This window comes from Hyalella azteca, unplaced genomic scaffold, assembly GCF_000764305.2.
Source record: "Hyalella azteca isolate HAZT.00-mixed unplaced genomic scaffold, Hazt_2.0.2 contig11244, whole genome shotgun sequence".
Taxonomy (NCBI): domain Eukaryota; kingdom Metazoa; phylum Arthropoda; class Malacostraca; order Amphipoda; family Hyalellidae; genus Hyalella; species Hyalella azteca.
In genome coordinates this window covers 33,472-60,671 of record NW_025941247.1, presented here as the reverse complement: position 1 = coordinate 60,671, position 27,200 = coordinate 33,472, and the positions used below count along the sequence as shown (strand labels likewise).

Sequence of the window (27,200 nt, the reverse complement as noted above, 5' to 3'; positions counted from 1 at the left end):
TCAGTGTGTGAGGTTGTGTAGAAATATCGCTCCCTAGGCATGTCTATAAATCTCGTTAACGGGATCTTATTTTGATGTGCAACGTCTTTCTGATAATCAATAATGACTATCATAGTGTTTTTAATTGACACATCTGGTTCTATGAATCAGAAAACATTTATTGGGGCAAGACCAACGTTATTGGATGTAGCAAAAGGCGCCGTGGAGAGTTTCGTAAAGGTGAGGTGGGGTAAGGTTGCCACGTAGCCTTAATCAATGTATTTTTTCATCACCGCAATGGTTGTTATGTTATTTTTTGTGAATGAAATAGTAGTATTATATTTTATTCTCGTTATTGCTTGACTCATTTGCCTCATATTGAGTCTGTATTTTTCCATTTCATAAGCCAAGTGTTCTATTTGCGTGTCGGTTTTGTCCGAATGCGTCTGTACGTTGCCTAGATGTACTTGGAAAGTGTTCTTGAGCTCAGTGTGCCGTGCGAGTCCGGCGCGGCAGCATGGTAGCGTGTTATACTTGAACATGATTTGTAGACCTCGAAGGTCTTTCATACCTCGTGTAATGTTATTCCTACCGGAAAAATTCTGAGGTCTGTTCCGTTGAGGACTTTCGTCTATCCTTAGTCACTGTTAGTACTGTTGTGTTAGATTTGACATCTTGATTGGTGGTTTTAATCACTTGGTAGACTACTTAATATTTTCGACTGTTTCCTCCCGTGACTTGAGATGTCAGCAGATCTAGTTTAGTTGAGCCTCATTAATTAGTCATGGTGGAGAACTTGAGGATTGTTCGGATCTTTTAACGGTAATGCATTATGGCCAAATTGACGTTTGTTTCAAGTGGTCCTGATAATTTAACGAGGTCGTAGGACGCGTTTTCATAAGTTGTTAGAAAGATAAATAGAATACCCATCGATTTATTGCGGTAATTTTTTCAGATTATTTACCGAACCTGAATGATTTGTGTTGACATTTTTGCACAAGTGTATTGGAGGGAGTGATGAAAGAGCTGAGGTTCAGCTGGTTGCTTCCCATCCATAATGTCGCTGTGGTGGCGAGGGTATTTATTAGCCGGAAAGTGATCCCCTGAGCAATTAAATCAAAATTAATGCTTGGCGGCTCGAGAAAGTTTTATTTCAGTTTTACTCGCGAATCTTTTCTCGTTAAGAAACTTTTTCGCGGAATTAGAACTTTCTCTTTAGTTAAGAAACTTTATCACGGAATTAAAATATCTATTATACATGAGTGTATTCTTGGCAATTTTTATATGGCTAGATTAGAAGACCATCTTGCAAATACTAAGATATTGAACCTTTAATTTGATACGAGTCGCCTTTTTATCAGGTACTGTACTCAACTCGCCAGTAAAACTACGTAAAATAGATCACTACTTCGATTTAATGGCTTGCTTACCACATGTTGACCACTAAGCTGTTTTATCTTGCTTAAAGTATTTCTTCAGTTTAGTTTCTTTATAATAGATCGTTCTTTTAAAGATTGGCGACATAAGTGCTGTGGTGACTTGAGTGACATAGTATTAGTAGATGAGAAGTCTCAGGCTAGCGGGCAAACGTCGTTTGAAAGCTACGCTCTAGTGACCGGAGTCGAGCTCCCGCTACCGTACATAATAATTATCAAGTTGAACTGCTTCAAAAGTCAGTCAGCTTATTTTTTTTGTAAAACATTAATCATTTCTTAAATTTGCAATTGTATTTTACTGCGTTGAATATTCTTTCATATTAATCGTTTATTCAGTTAACTATCGAATTGAAATCTAATGTTATTTACTCGGTGTGGCAGCTCATGCGTCAGTCATTTTTCGATCTTCTTGCGACGCCTTTTTCAAGAAATACGACCGGTATTACTTTTTTTCCATTTTCCCATACGTTGTTTGTGCCCATATACATATGAACGTTGTATATGTTCTCTTCATTTATTCATTAACCATTTTTGTTAATTCAGTGATGACTAGGATTATCATCATAGCCATCACTGTGTGTGATTATTTCGTGTGTCACACGAAAAGTCGGGATATATTTTCCGAAAGTAATGTCTTCAAATAAGCCTTTTTTATGTGTTTTAGTAATATATTCAGCGCACACTCTGTTTAGTCAGCATTGACATGAAATTGCCACAATGAGACCTGAAAAAAAGGGAAAATCATGAGTGCTTTTAGTTCGTGTGTGGGATGTTCTTGTACACTCTTCGTTAAATGGAGCTCAGGTGTGCGTTGTTAGATTATATTACTTGTATATTTTGTGTCGTTAGACTATATTTATATTAGACCTAGTTTTATTATTGTGTGTATTCTACTAACTGCTGATCAACAATATACCTATCACGTCGCCCGGATATTATTTTTTTTCTGCGTAAAATTTTGAATTTAAGGTCGCTGAATTTTTCGTTAATTTATATTGTCATGGTTACTAGACGAGCTATTAATAATAATTAGTAATTAATTATTAATAATAATTATTAATTCGTTCAAGATGAGCCCAACATGCCGTTAACCCGGCACCTCCTGGGCAGACTGCGGCAAAATTGCGTCGGCAAGGCCGCCGCAGGCCCCATTTTCTGTGACGAGTTTCACAATTTGCTGATTGACGACGATATCCGTTTTATTATTTTTTTGCTGTGAATTTTTATTGTTACTGTTGAAGAACGATGACCGTTTCATTTTTACGGTATTTTTTTCTGAAATTTTAAATAATTTCTAATAAAAAGTGCAGCGAACTTATTTTCATTTTTTTTTAAATAGTATATGTATGACAATGTCAATTCAATTATTTGCGGAAAATTGTAAAAATTGCAAAGAAAATCGACGCAGGTTTGATTTTGTACAGCGAATTTCTAAAATTTATGATGATGAACAATGCCGGTTTAATTTCTTTAAGTAATTTTTGAAATTATTTATTAATAAAAGGATGATTTTATTCTGGCAGGGAGGCCAGCCTCCAGCCCCCTCCCCTCCCCTCAGTTGTGCCAGTTTCCCCTCGTTTGCCCTCGGGAAGTTTGTGTCGTCCTCGTTATGATACACTCAGAAAAATAAATGGATCAAAATGTCCAAACAATAATAGTTGATTACCCATAGCTCGAGCAGAGAGCGGACGTAGCACCGATACCCTCTTTTGCCGTGCTAAACTGGGTCAGGTTGACCCACTGGAGGGCAAATAATTTATTTCTTATTTGGACAATGTCTCACTCATTTCTCCTAGTATCCCCGGAAAGTATTCGCTGTATGACAAAACAATAAAACAAAGCGCGTCTAAAATGTTTCGGGTCGCTAACAGTCTCCTGATCTGCCTTACTTCCGTCTTGCTATCATCATTTGTCATTCTTTAAATTATTTGTTATCATTCTTTAAATTATTTGTTATCATTGTTTGAATTATTTGTTATCACTCTCTAAATTATTTGTTATCATTCTTTAAATTATTTGTTATCATTGTTTGAATTATTTGTTATCACTCTTTAAATTATTTGTTATCACTCTTTAAATTATTTGTTATCATTGTTTGAATTATTTGTTATCATTCTTTAAATTGTTTTTTTTTCAACATCATTGTTATCATTGACATCCTTCGTTAGAGCTGGAAATCATTTCTAACATATTTGAAATAATCCTAATATTATGCTGCCATCACTATTATTACCTTAATAATAATTAATAGAGATTGTGAAGATAACTGGTCAGTTTGCCATTCTCGTGTAATGGTAAACACATCTTCATACATCAGCTGCATGCACCATGAAAATTAAATGGGTCATAATGTCCTAATCATGGCTCACTTACTCACCCATCGCTCGCAGGGGGAGGACGTAGCTCTGATAGGCCCTTTTGCTGGGCTAAACTGGGTCAGCTAGGACCCAAACAGCGCAGAAGACCATCACCATTTGGACACAATCTCACTTTTTAGCGCATTTTCTCATTTATTAAAAAAATGCACTATTGTGCTCGCCATGTCTGTCTGTCCGTCCTTCTGTCTGCCCGTCCGTCTGTCTGTCTGTCTTTCCGTCTGTCTGCCCGTCTGTCCGTCCGTGACTTCACGTTTTCGTCGACGAGAAAATGCGCTCTCTGTCACTCACTGCAGTGAGCACTGAGTTATATTTTTTTTCTCCGTGTGCTCATAATAAGAAACCTGATCATTTCCTTACGAGTCTCGTCCGACATTTCCGACTGCCGGGCTCGTACCGACGCCGCAATTAACGATGCTTTTATATATAACGTTTTTTGTCGTATGCGTTAATCATATTTTGAAGATTGAAAGGTAAAGCCTATGATCAGAGTAAGGAATTAGACGTAGTGTACAAATAGTGACACACTTAATGAACGTAGCATTGATACGCCCTTTTGCCGGGCCAAACTGGGTTCGGGTTACCTACATAAGCGTAATAAGTGCATCGCTTTTTGGAAAAATTCATCCATTCTCTCAGTGTATATTTATGTTATTCAGTCCACGTTAAAGGCGATTTTTGATGCAATAAATTTTTTGAGTATAGCATGTGTCATAAACTGGTTAACTAGCAACGGTGACAGTAAAACTAACGCTTGGTGTCAAAATTTTGTTCACAATCTATCCCTAAAGGTCAATAAACTAAAAGTAATTAATCAAGCGTACATAATACAGTGCTGAAAAAATAGTTTTACCCACATTTCACACTCTCACTTCTTAATTTTTTTGTCATGTCCGAGTGTTTGAATTGTTTCAGTGCGTGTGGTGACGTCACACACATCCACTGCTACTGACCCACATGTTGCCAACATGTGGGTCAACTTGGGGGCGGTGCCCCCTACGCCTCACGCATATCTCTGCACCTTCCATCTTTTCAAATGACGTTGATTACGAGTTGATTTCGTTGAAACATTGTTGATGACGTGTTGATTTCGTTGAAACATTGTTGATGACGTGTTGATTTCGTTGAAACATTGTTGATGACGTGTTTATTTCGTTGAAACCTTGTTGATTACGAGTTTATTTCGTTGAAACCTTGTTGATTACGAGTTTATTTCGTTGAAACCTTGTTGATTACGAGTTTATTTCGTTAAAACCTTGTTGATTACGAGTTTATTTCGTTGAAACAACGTTGATTACGTTTTGTTTTCTTTAAATCATCGTTGATTACGTTTTGATATCGTTGAAACATCCTTGATTACGAGTTTATTTTATTGAAACAACATTTATTACCGGTATGTGATGATTTCATTGAAACAACGCGTCGTTTAAAAAATGTAGAATCAACGTTACTTCTTCCACGTCACTTGCGTAATGTATGAGCTCGTCTCAAGCTACCACGTTCTCAGCAAGCCCCTGCACAAAGTTCACCTTCGTATTAACCGCGGCAAATTACTGAACCCAGGAAGACATTTGGGGCGCCTTACCTCTTCTTCTTTATTGAGGGATATTTGACGTGCCTGCAGCACGAGAAGTAAATATATGGTGCATTGTAAACTATATTGTCGCTAGACCTGTTGCGTGTTTACGGTTAATGTATTTACGGTTAATGTGTTTACGGTTAACGTGTTTACGTTTAACGTGTTTACGGTTAACGTGTTTACGGTTAATATGTGTTTACGGTTAACATGTGTTTACGGTTAACATGTGTTTACGGTTAACATGTGTTTATGTTTAACATGTGTTTACGGTTAACGTTTTTACGGTTAACGTATCTACGGTCAACGTGTTAGTGGTTAACGTATCTACGGTCAACGTGTTGGTGGTTAACGTATCTACGGTTAACGTGTTTACGGTCAACGTGTCTACGGTCAACGTGTCGGCGGTTAACGTGTTTACGGCTAACGTGTTTACGGCTAACGTGTTTATGTTTAACGTTTTTACGGTTAACGTGTTTACGGCTAACGTGTTTACGGTTAACGTGTTTATGTTTAACGCTTTTACGGTTAACGTGTTTACGGTTAACGTGTTTATGGTTAACGTGTTTACGGTTAACGTGTTTACGGTTAACGTGTTTATGGTTAACGTGTTTATGGTTAACGTGTTTATGGTTAACGTGTTTATTGTTAACGTGTTTAGGGTTAATGTGTTTACGTTTAACATGTTTGCTGCTGGTCATTGTAATGTGTTGAACATTCGTGCTGGACGATGGGCATTTTAGGCTCGAGTTTTTCATTTAATCAATGAGTCAATCTAACAAATGCTGCACGAAATGTTGAATAATTGCAGCGGCATTAATAATTTTCGGCATGCAATAGAGACGCTGTTTTACATCATCTCACTAATGAGACATTCCCGCGCAGCGTTCCAGCGTTTCAACAATATAATACACTCAAATAATATTGTCCAATTATCGAAACACTCAGTATACCTGTTTATCGTATCGATAAAGAGGTACAGCTGATAAACCTTTTTATTGTTCCGAACAGGGTCAGGATGACGCACATAAGGCAAAAGTGACACTTATATTTTGGGACAAATGCTCACTTGTTTTTCTGAGTCTAGAGACGCTACTTTACACCTTCTTAATAATGCTATTATCGCTCACTTTTTTGGTGATCTCATTATTATTTGAATATCTAATTCAAGTTCCTAGTGATTAGAATGTGTCCGGTTCTAATCGAGAATTCGCCGTCGCGTCACTGATCGAAGAGCCGAACTATAAATTCGTTAATTCAATAGAATTAATTTTGGTTATAGTATGAAATTGCAGGTGCAATGGTACCGCGTTTTTCGACTCCGTTGGCGAGACTTTTGTCTTGAAATTGTTACTATATATTCCGTGAATTATTTTCGCGTGTATTCTCAATTTCGTGTATTCCTTTTGCTTGCTTTTGAATTAAAAAGTACTGCGTTCGCGAGACATGATTATTTTCTTAAAATTGTTGTTATTCCGTGAATTATTTTCGCGTGTATCTTCCATTTCATGGATTCTTTTTGCTTGTTTTTGAAATAAAAAGTACTGCGTTCGCGAGACTTAATTATTTTCTTGAAATTGTTAATATTCCGTGGGTCCCACGCTTGTTATTGAGTTATATATCGCTCGTTTAATTTAATGATGCTGTCGCTCAGAATATCAGTGCATGGGTCATCTTGTCCAAATATTGACACACTTCCTTACCAAAGCTTAAGCAGCGAGCAGACGTAGCACTGTTGCATTCTTTTGCCGGACCAAACTGGGTCGGTATATGATTCACAAAAGGGCAAAAGGTTCATCGCCATTTGGACAGAATTTCGCTCATTTCTGTGAGTGCGTTCTCGTATTGCTAATCGACTTGACCGGTATTTTAAATATGCATGTTCCGTTTTTTATGAGTTGTTTCAGCGCAGACTATAATGATTTTTGTGGATCTAATGAAAGATTGTGAATAACGTATTCGAAAAATTTAAAGGCCTAGAAAACGCGCAATGAATTCACCATATCTTCATCAAAATCTTTTGGAGATCAGCTTCATCATCAACTCAACAAACGTTTTGTAGACATGCTCCATCATCAACTCAACAAACGTTTTGCAGACATACTCCATCATCAACTCAAAAAACGTTTTGCAGACATACTCCATCATCAACTCAAAAAACGTTTTGCAGACATACTCCATCATCAACTCAAAAAACGTTTTGAAGACATGCTCCATCATCAATTCCAAAAACGTTTGCAATATAAGTACAATCAGTAGTGAAAATCAAAATATACGCGAAAAAAAATTGAAAAGTTAACGAAGGAGATAACGACAATGGAACACAAAACGCCATCGATTTATAATTCCAAGTTTTTCGGGTTGCCAAGTGTTCATTCAGTATGGCAGACAGACAATTATATTATAATTCGTGTTAATGTGATGACTTATAATGGCTGTGGTGAAGCTTGGTTCATGCGAACCTTGATTAGTAGTATCAACCTCGGGTTAGGTGAATTTGGTTCACCTAACCTTTTAGTAGCAGTAAAATTAACCGTAGGTGAAAAATGAACTTGGTTCTCATGGCCCCTGAATAGCAAAATATGAACCTTAGCGGTCAGATGAACCATGATGAACCATCCGCACCTAGAACCTAGAAGAACTTAGATCCAATTCTCTTATTATTTAAGCATGAGTTTTGAATGCGATCGTCATTCTTGAACGGCAAAATATTAAAATAGATTTCAACTGAATTTCGCGTTTCGATTTTTACTGGTAGCATTTATTATTATAATTGATTATTAAAATTTATTATCAAAATGATATTTTCACGACATTGAAGGGATTAATGCATAATCATTTTTGATCTGTTTGGTTGACGGTAGCTAAACATTAGCCACTTTTTTATATATAAGCGCCATTTACCGAACCCTCGCCTGCATGTGACCTCAGCACTGTGACACAGGCGAGGGCTACTGACCGAACCCTCGCCTGCTTGTGACCTCAGCACTGTGACACAGGCGAGGACTACTGACCCAACCCTCGCCTGCATGTGTGCTCAGCAACGGAATGCCAGACGTGGCGGCACAGTCGCCTGTACAGAGGAAGCAGGATATTGCCTGTACACTACATCGCCTGCCAACCCTTCTACGTGTGAATGGCACTCGCTTATACAGCGCACTACGAGAGAGGATAGTCATAACTTATCTCAAATAATCTGTTAAGTCTATGTCGTATATAAAATATTGATTATATTTCGTGGTTCCATTTACTTTCATCGACAATTGAACATTTACCAGGCATATGTACCAAGAACATATACCTCACTGTGAACACCAATGCATGATCGTTGTACGCAAGTTTTTCATCCACGCCACGGCTTCTAAGTTCCTGTAGGTTTATATTACAAATCTTTGAGAATTAATTATAGAACGAACCTTTGGAAATGGATTATAGAACGAACCTTTGAAGATGGATTATAGAATGAACCTTTGGTAATGGATTATAGAACGAACCTTTGGACGTGCATGGATTATAGAACGAACCTTTGGAAATGAATAATAGAACGAACCTTTGGAAATGGATTATAGAACGAACCTTTGGAAATGAATAATAGAACATACCTTTGGTAATTGAGTATAGAATGAACCTTTGGAAGTTAATATTAAAACGAACCTTTGAAAATGGATTATGGAACGAACCTTTGGAAATGGATTATGGAACGAACCTTTGGAAATGGATTATGGAACGAACCTTTGGAAATGGATTATGGAACGAACCTTTGGAAATGGATTATATAACGAACCTTAGGTAATGGATTATGGAACGAACCTTTGGTAACGGATTATAGAACGAACCTTTGGAAATGTATTATGGAACGAACCTTTGGAAATGGATTATGGAATGAACCTTTGAAAATGGATTATGGAACGAACCTTTGGAAATGGATTATAGAACGAACCTTAGGTAATGGATTATTGAACGAATCTTTGGAAATTGATTATAGAACGAATCTTCGAAATTGATTATAGAACGAATCTTTGGAAATGGATTATAGAACAAAGTTTTGGAAATGGATTACCGTATAGAACGAACCTTTGGAGATGGATTATAGAACGAACCTTTGTAATTGTAATGGAGACTGAGGGATAGCGTACAGAGGCTATATCCCTAAATCGAGTCGTGTGACCAGTCTTATGTTTAACATAATGCAAAATATCTCCCTATTAAGATGTTACCAAACGTACTGCACGACAGGCATGCTCACTTTTTAATAATTTAACACGACACTGGAATTTACATTCCATATAAACTGATGATGTATTTGTGTTACAGTTACGACAGCGGTGCCCGGACAGCCGAGGCGACCGCTACATGCTTTTCACTGCAGAAGATCCGCCCAACCATATCAAGGTAGGTTATTTCTCGTTATAAATTCATAATTCGCTCCGTAATAGGTGCCTATAAGCATTACAATTATTTACTAATATATTAATATTATTATTGATATATATTATTTCTGTAGTAATGTTTAGTAATACCTTATTAATTCAATTTCGAAAACTTATACTAATTGGATTCGTGTCAAATGTGAAAATACCGATGTAAGAGCCTAAGAGGGTAATGTAATGAATGATCAATTGATCACGAAAACTGTATTTATCTCCTCAACAACAAATGAAGTGATCGGACATGAACTCCTGAAATAATGATTATAGCAAATTATTGCCCTATATCTTCCATAAATTTTATATGTGAATTGCGCTACCTCCTGCATTCTTCATAAATTCTTTGAAATATGTTGGAAGAGCGTGAAGATGGGATTAGTTCAAGCGAATTTTGACTCGCATTGCTTCAAAGATCAGATGTTTTTAGACTAATTTCTAGTAAAGTGTTTTGTGTTGTATAATAAATGCAGTACAACCCTAGTGAGTTATAAATAGTTGTTAATACAAAGAAATATTAGTATAATAAGTAAGGAATTGTAATGCACAGAAGTTAATAGTTGTTGAGAACAGTTTAGTGATGTCTATGTCGGTTATGCAGGCGGGCTGGAAGGAAAACCTGGCCACATTCATGAACGAACTGAAGAACATCCGTGCCACGGGCCTCAGCACCATAGGGCCGGCCATCAGGAATGTGTTTGATGTTCTCAACATCAACAGAATGCAGTCAGGTGAGCGGCAACATCAACAGAATGCAGTCAGGTGAGCGGCAACATCAACAGAATGCAGTCAGGTGAGCGGCAACATCAACAGAATGCAGTCAGGTGAGCAGCAACATCAACAGAATGCAGTCAGGTGAGCAGCAACATCAACAGAATGCAGTCAGGTGAGCAGCAACATCAACAGAATGCAGTCAGGTGAGCAGCAACATCAACAGAATGCAGTCAGGTGAGCAGCAACATCAACAGAATGCAGTCAGGTGAGCAGCAACATCAACAGAATGCAGTCAGGTGAGCAGCAACATCAACAGAATGCAGTCAGGTGAGCAGCAACATCAACAGAATGCAGTCAGGTGAGCAGCAACATCAACAGAATGCAGTCAGGTGAGCAGCAACATCAACAGAATGCAGTCAGGTGAGCAGCAACATCAACAGAATGCAGTCAGGTGAGCAGCAACATCAACAGAATGCAGTCAGGTGAGCAGCAACATCAACAGAATGCAGTCAGGTGAGCAGCAACATCAACAGAATGCAGTCAGGTGAGCAGCAACATCAACAGAATGCAGTCAGGTGAGCAGCAACATCAACAGAATGCAGTCAGGTGAGCAGCAACATCAACAGAATGCAGTCAGGTGAGCAGCAACATCAACAGAATGCAGTCAGGTGAGCAGCAACATCAACAGAATGCAGTCAGGTGAGCAGCAACATCAACAGAATGCAGTCAGGTGAGCAGCAACATCAACAGAATGCAGTCAGGTGAGCAGCAACATCAACAGAATGCAGTCAGGTGAGCAGCAACATCAACAGAATNAAGTGTTGTGGCAACAAGTGTTGTGGCAACAAGTGTTGTGGCAACAAGTGTTGTGGCAACGAGTGTTGTGGCAACAAGTGTGGCAACAAGTGTCTGATGTATGGCAGGTATCGACACGTATGGCGCAGGCAGGTCGCCCTTCTTCCTCGAGCCGTCCCTGATCGTCGTCATCACGGACGGTGGGCGCCTCACCGCCCCCGCCGGCGTCCAGGACGAGGTATGACACTGCTACGTGTTATCTCATTGTTATCTCATTGTTATCACATTGTTATCCCATTGTTATTTGTTATGTGTCATCCTACTCTTACGTGCTATCCTCCTACGTGTACATGTATTGCTACGTTCCTTACTCGTCCAAAGCGTGATGAAACGTGAGGTAGGAAGCCTGCGTCGGCATGTAAATAAATGCATTTGTTACAACAGTGTACAATATTAGTATTACTATTATTATTAATATTATTGCAATATTATGAGTATGATTACTATATTAATTTGTTTGGCATGATGTCGCCAGATGTTCAGTGGACACAAGAGCTCCAGCATCCCTGGGGCTGAGCTAACGCGGGAGATGTACAGATGGGACCAGCGGTTGTTTGCTCTCGTACTACGCCTGACTGGTATGTAATAACTATCTTAATTATACATAGATTTAACTAAATTATTTTACCATTTATTATAACTGCAATTAGCCTTATTATTGTGTACAAATGGGAGTCGATTCTGCTCAGGAGTCGCTACACTCGGCTTAGTTATTCTGGGTCAGCTTGGCCACCTTATCGAAATCAGCTTCTGGTCAGAACCTCTTTTCTGACTTGATAGTCGCCTGAGAGTATGACAAGGGTTGGCCGAGCCGAGTCATGCCGAGCTTGCTAGCTGCCCAGAGGCTGCCCTTCAAACCGTGAGCCAAAGCGGAAATTAGTGGCTGATTAACACGCTCCTCGAGTCCTGGGCGGCGCCTGATGCACAGTCTGGCCCGCATCAGAATTTGGTTTAGGAATGAATTCGAAATTTTCCAGTTCAAGTTCCCTCGTTCAAAGACCTTTTCCTACGACAGTTGAACGTAGCCGCGTATATTTCGATTAAATATTTTCATTGTTAAGTTGTTAGTTTAATTTAGTCACTTGAATTTCCCCATATTGCAGGCACCCCCGCCCAGGACCCGCCCCCTCCTCCTACGCCCCCCAACGGCGGCAGCGCCAGCGCCTGCAGCAGCATCGTCCCCAGCGACAACTCCCACCTGGACCGTCTCTGCGACGCCACGGGAGGTCATTATCTTAACTAAGATAATACTGCTTTACTGAGATAACTCTATCTTAACTAAGACTTTTGTCATATAGTCTTAAGTAAGATAATACTACTTGATATATCTCTATCTTAACTAAGACTTTGATGACATAGTCTTAACTAAGATAATACTACTTGAGATAACTCTATCATAACTAAGACTTTGATGGCATAGTCTTAACTAAGATAATACTACTTGAGATGACTCTATCCTAACTAAGACTTTGATGGCATAGTCTTAACTAAGATAATACTACTTGAGATGACTCTATCCTAACTAAGACTTTTATCACATAGTCTTAACTAAGATAATACTAATTTACTGAGATAAATCTTTCCTAACTAAGACTTTTATCACATAGTCTTATCTATGATAATACTAATTTACTGAGATAAATCTTTCCTAACTAAGACTTTTATCACATATTCTTAACTAAGATAATAATAATTTACTGAGATAACTCTTTCCTAACCTAAGACTTTTATCACATAGTCTTAACTAAGACAGAACTAAGATAACGCTGCTCAGTGATGCCACAGAACTAATTGATTATAAGATCGTTGAGTATTCTTCATAGGGCGGTCGTGCTGCGTGCTAAATTAAATGATTATGACCAATATGGGATCTTTGATTATTCTCATTTGAGGTTTTCTTATTGACACGAATGTACTGAATTGACATGAGCTGGTCTTGTTAAATTATATAATTGCCAAATGATTGAATGATAATTGATTATAATTATCTTAAATGGGCCAGGGCGGACGAACTACGTGCACAAGTAAATGATATAATAATCTTTACTTATCATTATCTGTAAGGTCCCCCAAGGCACAAAAGAGTTTACACTAATGATGACAATTGTCTCAGGTCGTTCGTACTGCGTGCGCAGTCACCGCGTGTTCCAGAACTGCGTGGAGAGTCTCGTGGGGAAGGTGCAGAGCGGCGTCGTCATCAGCTTTGAGAAGAGCGGTCCTGACCCACCTCCTGTAGTGCATGAAGGTGGGTCATAGTAGTTAGTGGTGCATGAAGGTGGGTCATAGTAGTTAGTGGTACATGAAGGTGGGTCATAGTAGTTAGTGGTACATGAAGGTGGGTCATAGTAGTTAGTGGTGCATGAAGGTGGGTCATAGTAGTTAGTGGTACATGAAGGTGGGTCATAGTAGTTAGTGGTGCATGAAGGTGGGTCATAGTAGTTAGTGGTACATGAAGGTGGGTCATAGTGCTGCATGGTAGTGGGTTCTGACATCGGTATAAGTCAAGAGATGGGATATGTCGCTGAGATCCATGTAGCCTATAAGAACTCTATGTCCAGCAGCCTGGCATATATGTGGGACTTTGTACAATGTGTGATGCACTTCTCTAGGTCATCCGGTATGGCCCGGCAAAAAAGCATCAGCGCAGAAAGTGTGTCATTATTGAGACAATATGACCCATCCATTTTTCTAAAATTGAGATATCTCTCAATATTTTAGTTTGAGATTTGCACTACAAAATTTCCCCCTACGCAGGCAAAGACGCGCCGCTGCCTGACATCGTCGAGGTCGACAAAGAGAACATCTACGGCAGCAACTCTGACAACTATGCTTCTGGCAGCTCCCAGAGCAACGGTGAGTGCTCTGTTACTCTGACACTGCGCCAGTCTGCCATACTGTCACTACGTCACTCTGCCTCTGCCACTGTCACTGCATCACTCTGTCCCTGTCACTGCATCACTCTGTCTCTGCCACTGTCACTGCATCACTCTGTTTCTGCCGCTGTCACTGCATCACTCTGTCTCTGCCACTGTCACTGCATCACTCTGTCTCTGCCACTGTCGCTACGTCTGTCACATTTAGCTAAACCTCGACGGTAGCAGCTACATCCAGAGAAATGAATGAGACTTTCTCCAAATAGCGATGTTTTTTCTGCGCTTGTGTGGCGGGTCAAACTGACTCAGTTTGACCTGTAAAACGGCGAATCAGTGCTACGTCCACTCTCTGCTCTTGCTGCGGGTAAGAAAGTGGGTCGCTATTTGGACAACATGACCCACTCATTTCTTCGAGTGAATGACTGATAACATACGTGGCATTTATAGTGTTGGGTGATCTCGCGTTTAATGAATTATTTCATACATAGCTGAATGAATGAGTAATAAACACATGAATGACAGAACAGTACAAGATAGGCTAATTTTTTTCAAACAACCGCAGGTTCTTCGAAGATTTTTTTCCTAGACTTGCCATTTCCTGGTAAATTTTTATGCATCTTTAAACACTGTTGACCGGAAAGCGTTTATGATCAAACAATTTTGTGAATGAAAACTAGAATTCAAAGAAATTTTTCTACTTACTTTAAGTTATAACTTTCGACGAATTATTTTATTCATTTTATCACCTATGAATTATATATATTTTTTCAAGTCTTATTCAAGCGATATTGTCTGTTTCCCTTGAACAGGTCACAGCTCCTCGACGCCATTAAATGCCTCAGGTTGTTCTAACAACCACACCGTCACCACCACCAGCAGTGGTAGCACCACCACCATACCACCACCAGCGTGGTACAACTGCCGTAAGATGATATACGTACCAAGACCTGCACAACGAGGAAGTCCTACAGGGTTCTGGCCCATTCCGGAGTCCTTCTGGCCTGACATCCATACGGCCACACTCGTATGTTGATACCTTCATGCAAATAACGTTAATTGCGCTTTAATTTCGTTTAAATTACTTTTAAGCAACGGTTTAATAGTTGATCCCTCACGCAAATAACGTTTATTTCGTTTAAATTACTTTTAAGCAACGGTTTAATAGTTGGTCCCTCACGCAAATAACGTTTATTTCGTTTAAATTACTTTTAAGCAACAATTTAATAATTTTCACGATCAGAAAATTTTTTTAGCCCGTTCACCTGCATTGTTCACCTGCATTGTCTAGGAACTCGATATTAATAAACTTGTATAAATTAATTAATGTAGAATCAGTACATATATATGAACTGAATAATAATATTGGAAATTTTACAGCCCGCTCGCTCGGCCCACCCGAACGTGAAGTTCACGTGCACCAGCCAGGAGCCCATGGTCATAGACAACTTACCATTCGACAAGTACGAGCTCGAGCCTTCCCCTCTGACGCAGTTCATCCTACACCGGCGCCAGCCCACCGTCTGTTGGCAGGTGGGTGTCGCAACTGTAGTATAATTACAGAAGACGGTGATTCATATATTTAATATACTGACAGTTTAGTAACTTAAAACAGCTCTAAAATATCAGGAAAGGAAAATTAAGTATTGGTTTTTTTAGATCAAATTTGCTATGTACAGTTGTTCATGTATGATCTAAAATATCAGGAAAGGAAAATTAGATTCAATAGATTTTTAGATCCAGTTTGTTATGTTCACTTGTTCATGTATCACATCTCCTGAATTCCACCCTGCCCCCCAATCATGCATCTCGGTTTAAAAAACTATTCTTGGTAGCTTGCGTAGGTAATGGTGGTGATTGTTGTAGTATAAGGTGGTTATGGAGCTGATATTCATGACCTTGTTCAGGTATTCATGTCCAGAACACATGAGATTAATAAATGATCACGTACACATGTTCAGGTATTCGCGTCCAGAAGACATGAGATATATAAACAATCACGTCCACATGTACAGGTGTTCGTGGCGAACAGCAGCAGCGTGAAGAACAGCGACGCAGGTCACCCGTTCGGGTACCTGAAGGCGAGCACGTCGCTGTCATGCGTGAACCTGTTCGTGATGCCCTACAACTACCCTGTGCTGCTACCACTGCTGGAGGACCTGTTTAAAACTCACAGACAGAAACCCAGCAAGGAGTGGAGGCAGCAGTTCGATACCTACCTTAGGACCATGCCGCCCTACTATGCTAATGTGAGTCATGATGGTGCTACTTTAGGACCATACTGGCATACCGGTACTAAACTAATGTGAGATATATTGGCTCCATGCTGCCGCACTATCGACCATGAAATAAACTGCTGCAACAATACGCTGCAACTGATGCAACAATACGCATCGCTTGGAAACAGCGCATTGCGCTGTTTCCAAGCGAGCGAATAATAATAATGTCATGTTACCTTATAGTTAATGTGAAATATACTTTAATATTTTAGCATGAATTCTGACCTTACATAGGCTATTTTACTTTCATAATTTAGAGCAATTTTATCCTGCGCAGCCCCTGCGTCGTGCCCTGGCCCGCATGGGCGCCCACAACCTGGTGCCCGACAACCTGGACAACTGCCTCAGCTTCCAGGTCTCGAACCACCTCAAGAAGCTCAAGAACCAGGGCAAGGTTGAGTACGACCGCATCTGTGCTGAGGTATATAGTGCGTTGTATAATAATATTATGTAATATCATTATTAATATCACTGAACCACCTCAAGAAGCTCAAGAACCAGGGCAAGGTCGAGTACGACCGCATCTGTGCTGAGGTATATAGTGCACTATATAATAATATTATGTATTAGCATTATTAATATCACTCAGAAATATGCTGAGGTATATAGTGCACTAAATAATAATATCATGTATTATCTTTATTAATGTCACTCAGGAATATGCTGAGGTATATAGTGCACTAAATAATAATATCATGTATTAACTTTATTAATATCACTCAGAAATGTTCCAAGACAATTTAATTTATAAATTTCTTGATAACTTGATCATTATTTTCATCTTATTTGAATACTTATGATTAATATCATGTTTTATCTTTATTAATGTCGCTCAGAAATGTTCGAAGATAATTTAATTTATAAATTTCTTGATTAATTGACCATTATTTTGATTTTATTTAAATACTTATGATGTTGACAGGTGGAGAAGCGCGTGAGCAGCGTTAGCGCCGGCAGCAGCAGCTCCTGCAACCTGGGGGACCACAACGGCCTGGTGAAGGTGGTGATGAAGAGACCGCTGCCCCGACACCTTACTTCCAACCATACACTTCATGGTGAACACCATCAATGCTTTGTTGTTGTGGCCAGAGCTGGGCAGCGCTACTTTGTAATGTAGCGACCGCTACCGCTACATGTCCTAAATATAGCGGGCGCTACCGCTACCGCTACAATTGCTTAAATGTAGCGCCGCTACTGCTACTGAAAATGTAGCGGCCGCTACATTTATGGCCAATTGTGTTATGTTATGGTCAATTGGTGTTATGGCCAATATGTGTTATGTTATGGTTATGGCCAATTGTGTCATAAACTATTGGACAACTTCCATGTAGCGATTATTCCAAACTATGGACAACTTCTATGTATCTAATAGACCACCGGATCTGAAACAATTGTAAAAAGTGATTTCCTCTTAATTTTACATCATATAGCTTGGGGAAAATGTACTCTTTCTGCAATTTTTCAAATGAAGCAATATAATTTATATATAATATATAATCTTATATATTATATAATATATAATCTTGTATATTATATAATATTCAATATAATGACGTTCAATATAAGTACTTACATTATCAGTCAGCTTATATCGCAAGTTCACAAGGAATTTAAAAGCAAAGAAAACACCAAGCAAATTCACCATATCGCCGATTCACCATATCCACCATATTGATGGAGCTGGACTCCGAAACGTTTTTAATATCGATATGGTGAATTTGCTTGGTGTTTCCTTTGCTTTTAAATTCCTTGAGGTTCAATATAACCCAATATAATCTTCACAAACTATATTGTCCCACAGGTCCGCTGTCACATTTACGGGAGCAAGTGAACGAGTTCAACAATTTCCACATCGTGCTGAGCACAGACTCGTTGACTGCCCCATCCTTGGGGGGGCCTGGGGCGCCCCCTTCCGTCACGGGGGGCGGGGGCACTGCCCCCCAAATGTACAGAAACCCGTTCGATATTTCCAGACACTCGCTGCTGGATCAGCTCGCTAGAATGCGAGCAAACTTTTTGCAGGTGAAAGTTTTTTTCAATTGATTGAGCATTTAGAGCAAATTTAGATTTTTAAACTGTGAAAGCTTTTATTTTATTTGATTGAGCATTTTTAGCAAATTTAAATTATTAAACCTTTATTCCCGATGGAATTTAGAACAATACATATTTTTACGATACTGGTGATACGAATGAACCGTTCTTTATTGCCCCAATATAGAATTTTTATGCTGTTATTATGAAGATAAAGATTTTTGATAACAATTCTTAATCGCCTTCAGCTGTGTTGCGACCGTAGGTCAACATTATTATTGTGTACGAAAATGAAAAATTTTATGTTAGAAAATTTTCATCGTAAAAATGTTGCTGATGATTATGAATGATAAGACCTCTCCCCCCCCCCCAGCCGAGTGTGGCGAACCTGCTACTGGACCGCGACCAGGACCAGCTACACTGCCGCCCTATCGGCCAGATGGGCAACTATCAGGTGAACAAACTGTGAAACTATACATTATCAGGTGAACAAACTGTATTTCTCCCACACTGTACACCAGCAGGTGAAGAAATTACACTATTTTCCCCCACTGTACACTATCATCCCCCATGTATACTGTACACTTGTCATTACTTTACTTCCTTCTACTTTAAATGTAAGCTCTCCTCTCGTAAACTATAGTTAGTTAACTAACTAACCTCGCCCCCCCCTGCCCCCTCCCCTGCCCCCAGGACTACCTGAAGAAGATGCCCCCTGCGCTGCGGGAGATCGAGAGCACCCCTGTACGGCAGCACATGTTCGGCAACCCGTTCAAGATAGACAAGGTATATCCATACATCATTTATTATCATCATACATAATTCTTCAGTTATTAGTGAACATGCTAAAGTTTTCGAAGCAATTCTCTACAGTTCAAAATTTTCTACTATCATTTTTTTATTATTGTCAAAAAAATGCCCCTGGTCCTTATATATCAATTTACATTTTCCTATCAATTGATTAACCCGATATAATAATGCATTATTATGCGAAAAAGTTTAAACGTTTTTTTATTGTCAATAATGTTATATTTTTCTCAGCTGTCCTTGCCTTTTTTTTATTTGCATTCGTCGTTGTGCCACTTGACACAAATTTTTCTGAGTGTTGATGGTTTTGTTTGTATTGCAGAAAATGTCGATGGTGGTTGACGAAGCGGACGTGGACCTGCCTGGGGGAGGAGCAAGTGGGGGAGCTGGGGGCTCTGCTGGGGGAGGTAGGGGGACCAAGAGAGGCTCCTCTGACCCTGGGCCTTCGATGGCCTCAGGAGGCCCTGGCCTAAGGCCCACCGTCAAGAGAAAAAGAGGCCCACTGCCCTCCGACGCGTGTTACAGCCGCCTGCTGTTCACTCCCCCCAACTCCCCCCAGCACTTCGGGGGAGTGGATGCTGCGTATCCCCCACCTATGGTTGCCGCTACTCCCCCTCCCTCAACTCAACCCCCTCCTCCTCCCCCGGCCCCCATGGACCTCCCCCCATCTGTGGTGACCCCAAGACTAGCCCCTCACCCCCCGGGGTACGATCCCCTCCACCACCTTCACCCAACCCCTCCCCCAACCCTACACCAACCCCACGGCAACGCTAACGCTGCCGTCCCAGGTGCGTTTTTCACGTCTATTTACTTTATTTTTTATTTATTTTGCCCATATAAGTGTTGTCCGAATTAAGACACACTTTCTCTGTAGCGCGGGCTAAACTGAGTTAAGATGACCCACACAAGGACAAGACATGCATCGATATCTGGACAAAGTCTCGTTTATTTCTCTGAGTGTTCATCACTTCATCGTTCTTGTTACAAGTCGCGTCTTCTGTTGCGTGGGCAAAAATTTATTTAAATATTGCGAGCAAATTATAAATTAATTTTAATCTGAATTTTTTATCCAGAATAATTGTTATGTTGTTGCGTTGCTGCTTACTCGTGTTATAAGATAATTCACTTACAATGTAATAACAAAGAAAACAACGAGAGAAATAACCTAATTTTATGTGTAAAATTTTAAAAATCCTTCAACATTTATTCACTCCAAAAGAATTGTCATTCGAAAATTTTTTAATTATTGTTGAATTTTCGTTATTATTGAATCATAAGTGTTTTTTTTTATCAAATAATTAGAGTGATATTATTATTTGATATAATTTTACAAAAATAGAAATAGAACATCTTGAGAAATAAAAACTCTCCCGCAGGTACGAACAACATGGCCCCTTCCCCCACCGTCTTCACCCCTCCTGTGGGGGGCGTGATGGGGGGCATCGCAGCCCCCGTGGGGGGCCCTTGTTCCCCCCCGCCTTCCCCCGCGTCCCCTCACATCAGTCCCTCAAATCCCCAAGCTAATGAGGAAGACATGCATCTCAATGGAGGTACGTTTATTGCCCATCACCATTACTGTTTCTCTAAAGTTCTATCTTCATTTGTCCCCCTCAGGGGGGACTTCTGACGGGTGTCTGTGCTCGTCAGAAGTCCTATGGGATTTCGCGCTCCTAAGGGGATTGTTCCTGAGCGCCCCACCGCTGAGCTCGCGGTGTCTGACTGCAGGTCTCAGTTGTGGGGTTAAGTTATTATGTAGGTAGGATTCCTTACATTAAGTTATTATGTAGTGGCGGCCGACGTCCCGTGTAAGCGACCTCTTGTTCGAGTGTCTTCGTTTCTGTTGCTTTTCACCTGTCCCTCCTTGTCACTTCGTCTCCCTGAGATGCTAACGCTGCTTCTTTCGAGCCAGCTTCAGCGGGCTGGACATCTGAGACCTTCCGCCCCTTGTGGGTGATGAATAATTGAGACCTTCCACCTCTATGGTGATGTTCATCTTGACTTTCGGTGCGAGATAGCTTAATAGCTGAAGCGCTAGTAAACATTTGGCCACTAACTAACTAACTAACTATCTTCATTTGTTGCTATTTCTCTTTTTGTGAAGCTGCGAATTTTACATTTCTGTTTTTTTTTTATTATTTATTATTATCATTTTTTTTTTGAGGCGGCGAATTTGACATTAGTATTTTCGTGAAGGTACGAATTTGTCATTTTTTTTAACTGCGAATTTGCTATTAGTGTACTAAAGCAATAAATTTATTCTTAACTCTTGGTGTAATAAATTCGTTGGTCAGCTTGAACTTTTCTGTCAATTTACAAAGTCATTAATGCGAGACGTGTGCAGGTGGGGACGTGGAGCCTGCACCGGCTGGGGACGTGGGGAAGGGACGAGGGCTGTCCCGCCCTCCCCTCGCCGCCATGCACAACCAACAAGTGAGGGACGCTCGTGTCTTCTTTAAGTCAAATTCTTAACCCTTTCTATGTGAATATAATGTAATATTCAATGATAGATGGTTAATATAGTTAAATTATTAACCCTTTTTATATGAATATAATGTAGTATTCAATGATAGCTGGTTAACATGGTTAAATTCTTAATTCTTTTTTATATGGATATAATGTAATATTCATTGTCAGATGATTAACATGGTTAAATTATTAACCCTTTTTATTATGGATATATTGTAATATTCAATGATAGAGGGTTAACATAGTTAAATTCTTAACCCTTTTCATATGGATATATTCAATGCTATTTGTACCTAAGAGTCTGGTCACGAGTGTTACCCTCAGTATAGGGTGTACAACAAATGTATGGATCAAATTATTCATGAAGTTAATATGAGCACTTGTATGGTAAATGACTTATAAAAGACTTACATATTATTATTAGCGGGGTATTGAAATTGAGCTTCTTATAATTCTATAACATTTGCAACAATGCATTGCAAGTCGGGAAGGCGTCCCGTAAAATTCCTGTGCGAGTTCCAGCTCCATCAATGCTTGTATCACTTCCATCTATCCTACTCACCGTTATTGCGTGGAGTTTACATTTTAAATTACTTTCTAGAAGGTTATTGATTAAATTTTTTGTTTTTAATTACTTCATAGCGGTTATTGAATTCATATTTCTGTGGTTATTCCATCCCCTTTTTAACACGTTGACTACGATTGCTTCATCTTGTACTATTATTTCATTTTTTGTACTGTTTTTAAACAGGGTTGCCAGACGGCCATTTTTTCCGGACAAATTCCGTGATTTAGTTTTTCTCAATTGCGTTGGCCGGCTAAAATTTATGATAGGGGTACTTCCTAATTAAGTTTTAAATACTGCAAAAAGAAAATAAATAGAATTTTTATAGCGGAACCTACAAATAAACTAGTATGCATTGAACTATCGGCCTTTTTTGGCCTTTTTTGTTCTCGGATTTGGCCGATTTTAGGCAACCTGAATTATGTACCACTACCGTACCTCCTGGAGAAATACATTTTGTGGTACGCATATGTACCAATACGTAGTCAACGTGTTAATGGTCATTGAACACACTTTTGTGGTTCTTAAATAAAATTTTTATGTTTATTGAATATACTTCTTAATGGTTATTGAATATACATTTTAATAGTTATTGAATATACTTCTTAATTGTTATTAAATATACATTTTAATGTTTATTGAATATACATTTTAATGATAATTGAATATACTTTTTAATGGTTCTTGAATATGCTTTTTAGTGTTCATTGAAGTGGTTTGTATCGGTTTCATCTAATCTTATGTATTTCCAGGTGCTCCTGACGTCTCCGGACAGCTCTCCGCTACAACCATCTTCTCCTCCCCACTCCCCCACCACTCCACCCCCTGCATTACCCCCACTCCGAGCCCCCTTGTCACCTCCCTCTGCCCCTTACCCCTTAGCAGTGACGTCACAAGATCCATTTTCAGGACAACGAAATCTAATTTCTCCTGCAGTTTCATCTCAAGAAATTCAGCGTTTAAATTCAGGCGTACAAACGTCGCAAGAAATTCAGCGTCTCAACTCAGGGGTGCCAGAGAGTGCTGGAAGTCAGCGGCCAGCTGCTGGTGCTGCCTTACAGCGTCAGGAGCCGCTGACAAACCAGCGTCAGGTCGTCGTGTCCAATCAGCTGTTGTTCCAAGACACTGCTGACGCTGCCAGCCACAACCGCATGCTGCTGCTGACGCTGTACAAGGACGTTAAGCGACCGGGCCGAAGTGAGTTCTTGCCTTGTAGTTCTTATAATATTAATCGTACCTTCTAGTTCTTATAATATATATCGTACCTTCTAGTTCTTATAATATTAATCGTACCTTCTAATTCAAATCTATAGCCAGAAGTTCTAATATCTTCAGTAGTTCTCACTCAGTGCTGCAAATTTGTCCTTTCATCACTTGTGGCGTACTAGTCAGGATTATAAATGTAACGAAGGGTATTGAACAAATTAACATATAAACTGGCATGTACATCTCTTCTATACATACGTGGGGACAATCGCTTCTGAGTATTTATTTGTTGAAACACGCTTCTCTCTCGTCTAGTCCCGCCGCAGTCAATAACTGAACATGATTTTAACAATGACTTTCATCAATATTGATTAGCTAATTATGACTCGCATCAAAATTGGTTGACTTCTTCAACTATTTCTTACTAACTATTCTCCAACTATCACTAACTAACTATTCTCCAACTATTAGTACTAACTAACTATTCTTCAACCATTACTAACTAACTAGTATTCTCCAACTATCACTAACTATTCTTCGACTATTACTTACTAACTATTATCCAACTATCACTAACTATTCTTCAATTATTACTAACTAACTATTCTTCAACTATCACTAACTGACTATTTCTAACTATTCTTCAACTATCACTAACTGACTACCGGTATTTATAACTATTCTTCAACTATTACTACCAACTAATCTTCAACTATTACTAACTAATCTTCAACTATTACTAACTAATCTTCAACTATTACTAACTATATATTCTTCAACTATCACTAACTATTGTTCAACTATCACTAACTGACTATTTCTAACTATTCTTCACATTGCAGACTACGGGCCGCTGTTGTCTCGCTTATCAACGGTCCAGGGCAGCGTGGAGAGCAGAATACGCTTATTGAAGGCCGTGATGCATGAAGCCAGTCGCTTCAAGCGCCACTCTCTCATCAAGCTTCTTGATGAATACATGATGCAGCAGCAGCGCCAGCACCGCGGTGCCATCAACGGCACCACCAACAACCCTGGCGCGTCCTTACGCATGAATGGCCACACCAGATGAGGGCTGCAGGTGACGAGTTCGTGAAGGAAAGTGACGAGTTCGTGAAGGAAAGTGACGAGTTCGTGAAGAATTGGTGAAGGAAAGTGACGAATTCATGAAGGAATGTGAAGAAAAGTAACGAATTAGTCAAGGAAAGTGAAGAATTAGTGAAGGAATGTGACTAATTATTGAAGGATAGGTAGTGACGAATTGGTGAAGTTAGTGACGAATTGGTGAAGGAAAGTGACGATTTCGTGAAGAAATGTTAAGAACTATTGGAGGAAAGTGGCAAACTCTGGAAGTAGGAACTTTTTGAGACAGCAGAACCAGTATGATAATCTATAATAATTCTGTCAACTCTGAAATGTCGGCATCTGCATCGGCATTAGCACTCCTGAGGCATCTCGCATCGGCATCTAATCGGCATTCGCCAAATTAGATCAGTTCTATAGTGGAAAATTTGTAAGCTTGCTTTGTGAGTTAGAAAATCATCAGATTCCGTGCTCCAGAGATCGTCGTTGGTTTCGGAAAAACATTTCTTCTCATGAGGGTCAACTGAAAAGAAATTGGTTCAATGACTTCTGTTGGCTTGATGAAAAATTCCAATTCTGAAGTTACTTTCACCATCGATGAAGGTAATTCTACGGGAATTATATATAGGTATATATATAAATCTATCATGTTTATTGAAGACGAAGACCATGATGCATCAAATAGGCCTTGGAGAATTAACGCACGAGAATCAAATTACCGTATGTGCACCTAAGGCCTTCATCAACTCCCTCAATACTTGTCTTCAAGATACAAGTTATTTTCCTTCGCAGAATTGGAAATTTCTCAAAGAGAAATCGCATTTTTGCAGCAGCAGATTTAGTTAGACTTTTTTTATTTGATTCGCTTATTTATGCGTTTCATGTAAATTTATTTTAATGGACGCAACTGCCTTCACCAAAGCCGCCATCACACAATAGTTTTGTATGTAATTTTATTAACATTCTTGATCTGTTGCTTGCAGTTTCTATTGTGAACATCCAATAGTAGTTTCTTCTTGTAATTATAATCTATTTGTAGGTACACAAGTTGCAGTTCATGTTATCTTTTTATTACTTTTTCAGTTTTTGACCTTACACTTTCCATGGTTTCTTAAAGCTTCAAGTTTAGACAAAGCGCCTCCTGAGAGGGAGAGCTTGAAGCTGACTGTCACTGCCATTCATTTTCTCGCCTTCTGTTTGGGGCAGACATTTTTACTTTGGTATTGTAGAAAAATGATATTCTGATGCGAATTTACATTAAAGTATTTATAATATCAATGTCCGACGCCTTAAGAGCATTAATACTTTTTGTCATAATTCTGTTCTGCATTTCATTTCTCGCCGCTTGAGGGAAAGGTTTTAATTACTATTTTTCAATGGTCTGATTTGGGATGACATTTTCGGTGCCACTTCGGGGAACTTAATTGTTTTAAAAGAACTTTGTTTTGGGAATTGATATTCGATTGTGCTTTCTATGTTAGGGTATAAAGGGTCTTCAGGGTAAAAGAGAGGGGTATATATAATGGTTCCACAGTATACAATGCCGACATAAAAGGTATGCTATATTTTTAGGGTAAAATGCTGGGGTATAGTGGCTCCATCGCGTATATGGCTGTAGTATATAGAGGTATCCTAGGTTCACGGTCAGCATTGAAAGGCGTAGATATTGAATCATGATTTATATGCATTGAATCATAAGCGTTTTAGAAGTCTTCAGTCAATTGTTTAAATTATTTTTGAAGTGTTGCAAACAAGACATTTGTAGATAGCCTACCCATCACGGTACAGGGATCATTTATCGATTTTCTTGAATGTTATTATGAATGTTTTTTCACCGACTATGTACAAACTTAGTTCGTAAGATTGTACAGGACTTGATAGTGATTTGTACAGACGAGTCAGTAGCCTTTCACAGTTTGTAGGATTTGCTAGCTGTAGGATTAGGCTCGTAGAAAAAGCTGAATAGAAATGATTTCACAATGAAAACATATTTGTGGAGGAATTCTGCTCTCTCATACACTTTTTTTATTTCAATTTCTTTATACCCTAGAGGGTATTCAAGCAACAGAATTGTAAGCTTCGTTTTTTTATTACCGTTTTTTCCTCGCATTTTCCGTTTTTTTTATTAGCTGATTAATTATGAACATAAATACCGTATCCTGGCAATGTTACGGTAAAGCGTTGATTACTCTAATGCGCTGCAGAGTTATTTGATCGGCGAGTCTTTGCAACGAAGATTAGTTAGAAAATTTTCACTGTTACTCATTACGATCATCAAGCGTGTCATCGTGACCCAGTTCGCGTCGTACGTATCAGTGCTACGTCCGTTCTCTGCTCGTGCCATGGGTAAGAAATTTGTTCATTAGGACTTAACGACCCATTAATTTTCCTGAGTGTGGTCTTGGTGATGCGTTCGTTTTACACTGCGACGCTTGCTGGCCCTGTGGGAGGATGATGAACCTGCCTAGGCTCTTTGTGTCTACGATTTGTCGACATGATTTCATACGCGAAAAAATTTGTGATTAGGCAGTTCGTTC

At 39.3% G+C, this 27,200-nt stretch overlaps 1 protein-coding gene across 1 annotated transcript; it reads left to right on the top strand.

The window, feature by feature from the left end:
- Positions 1-26,999, top strand: LOC108667069 (integrator complex subunit 6). Its single transcript, XM_018154051.2, has 21 exons — positions 1-219; positions 9,681-9,758; positions 10,392-10,521; positions 11,428-11,537; positions 11,835-11,937; positions 12,463-12,585; positions 13,473-13,604; positions 14,114-14,212; positions 15,042-15,256; positions 15,610-15,762; positions 16,245-16,478; positions 16,786-16,929; positions 17,431-17,563; positions 18,310-18,530; positions 18,913-18,993; positions 19,233-19,325; positions 19,669-20,134; positions 20,723-20,896; positions 21,688-21,776; positions 23,130-23,574; positions 24,426-26,999. Exons 1-21 carry the CDS (start codon positions 103-105, stop codon positions 24,650-24,652), a joined length of 3,567 nt encoding a protein of 1,188 aa, XP_018009540.1. The 5' UTR covers positions 1-102; the 3' UTR covers positions 24,653-26,999.
- Positions 27,000-27,200: the final 201 nt, after the last annotated feature.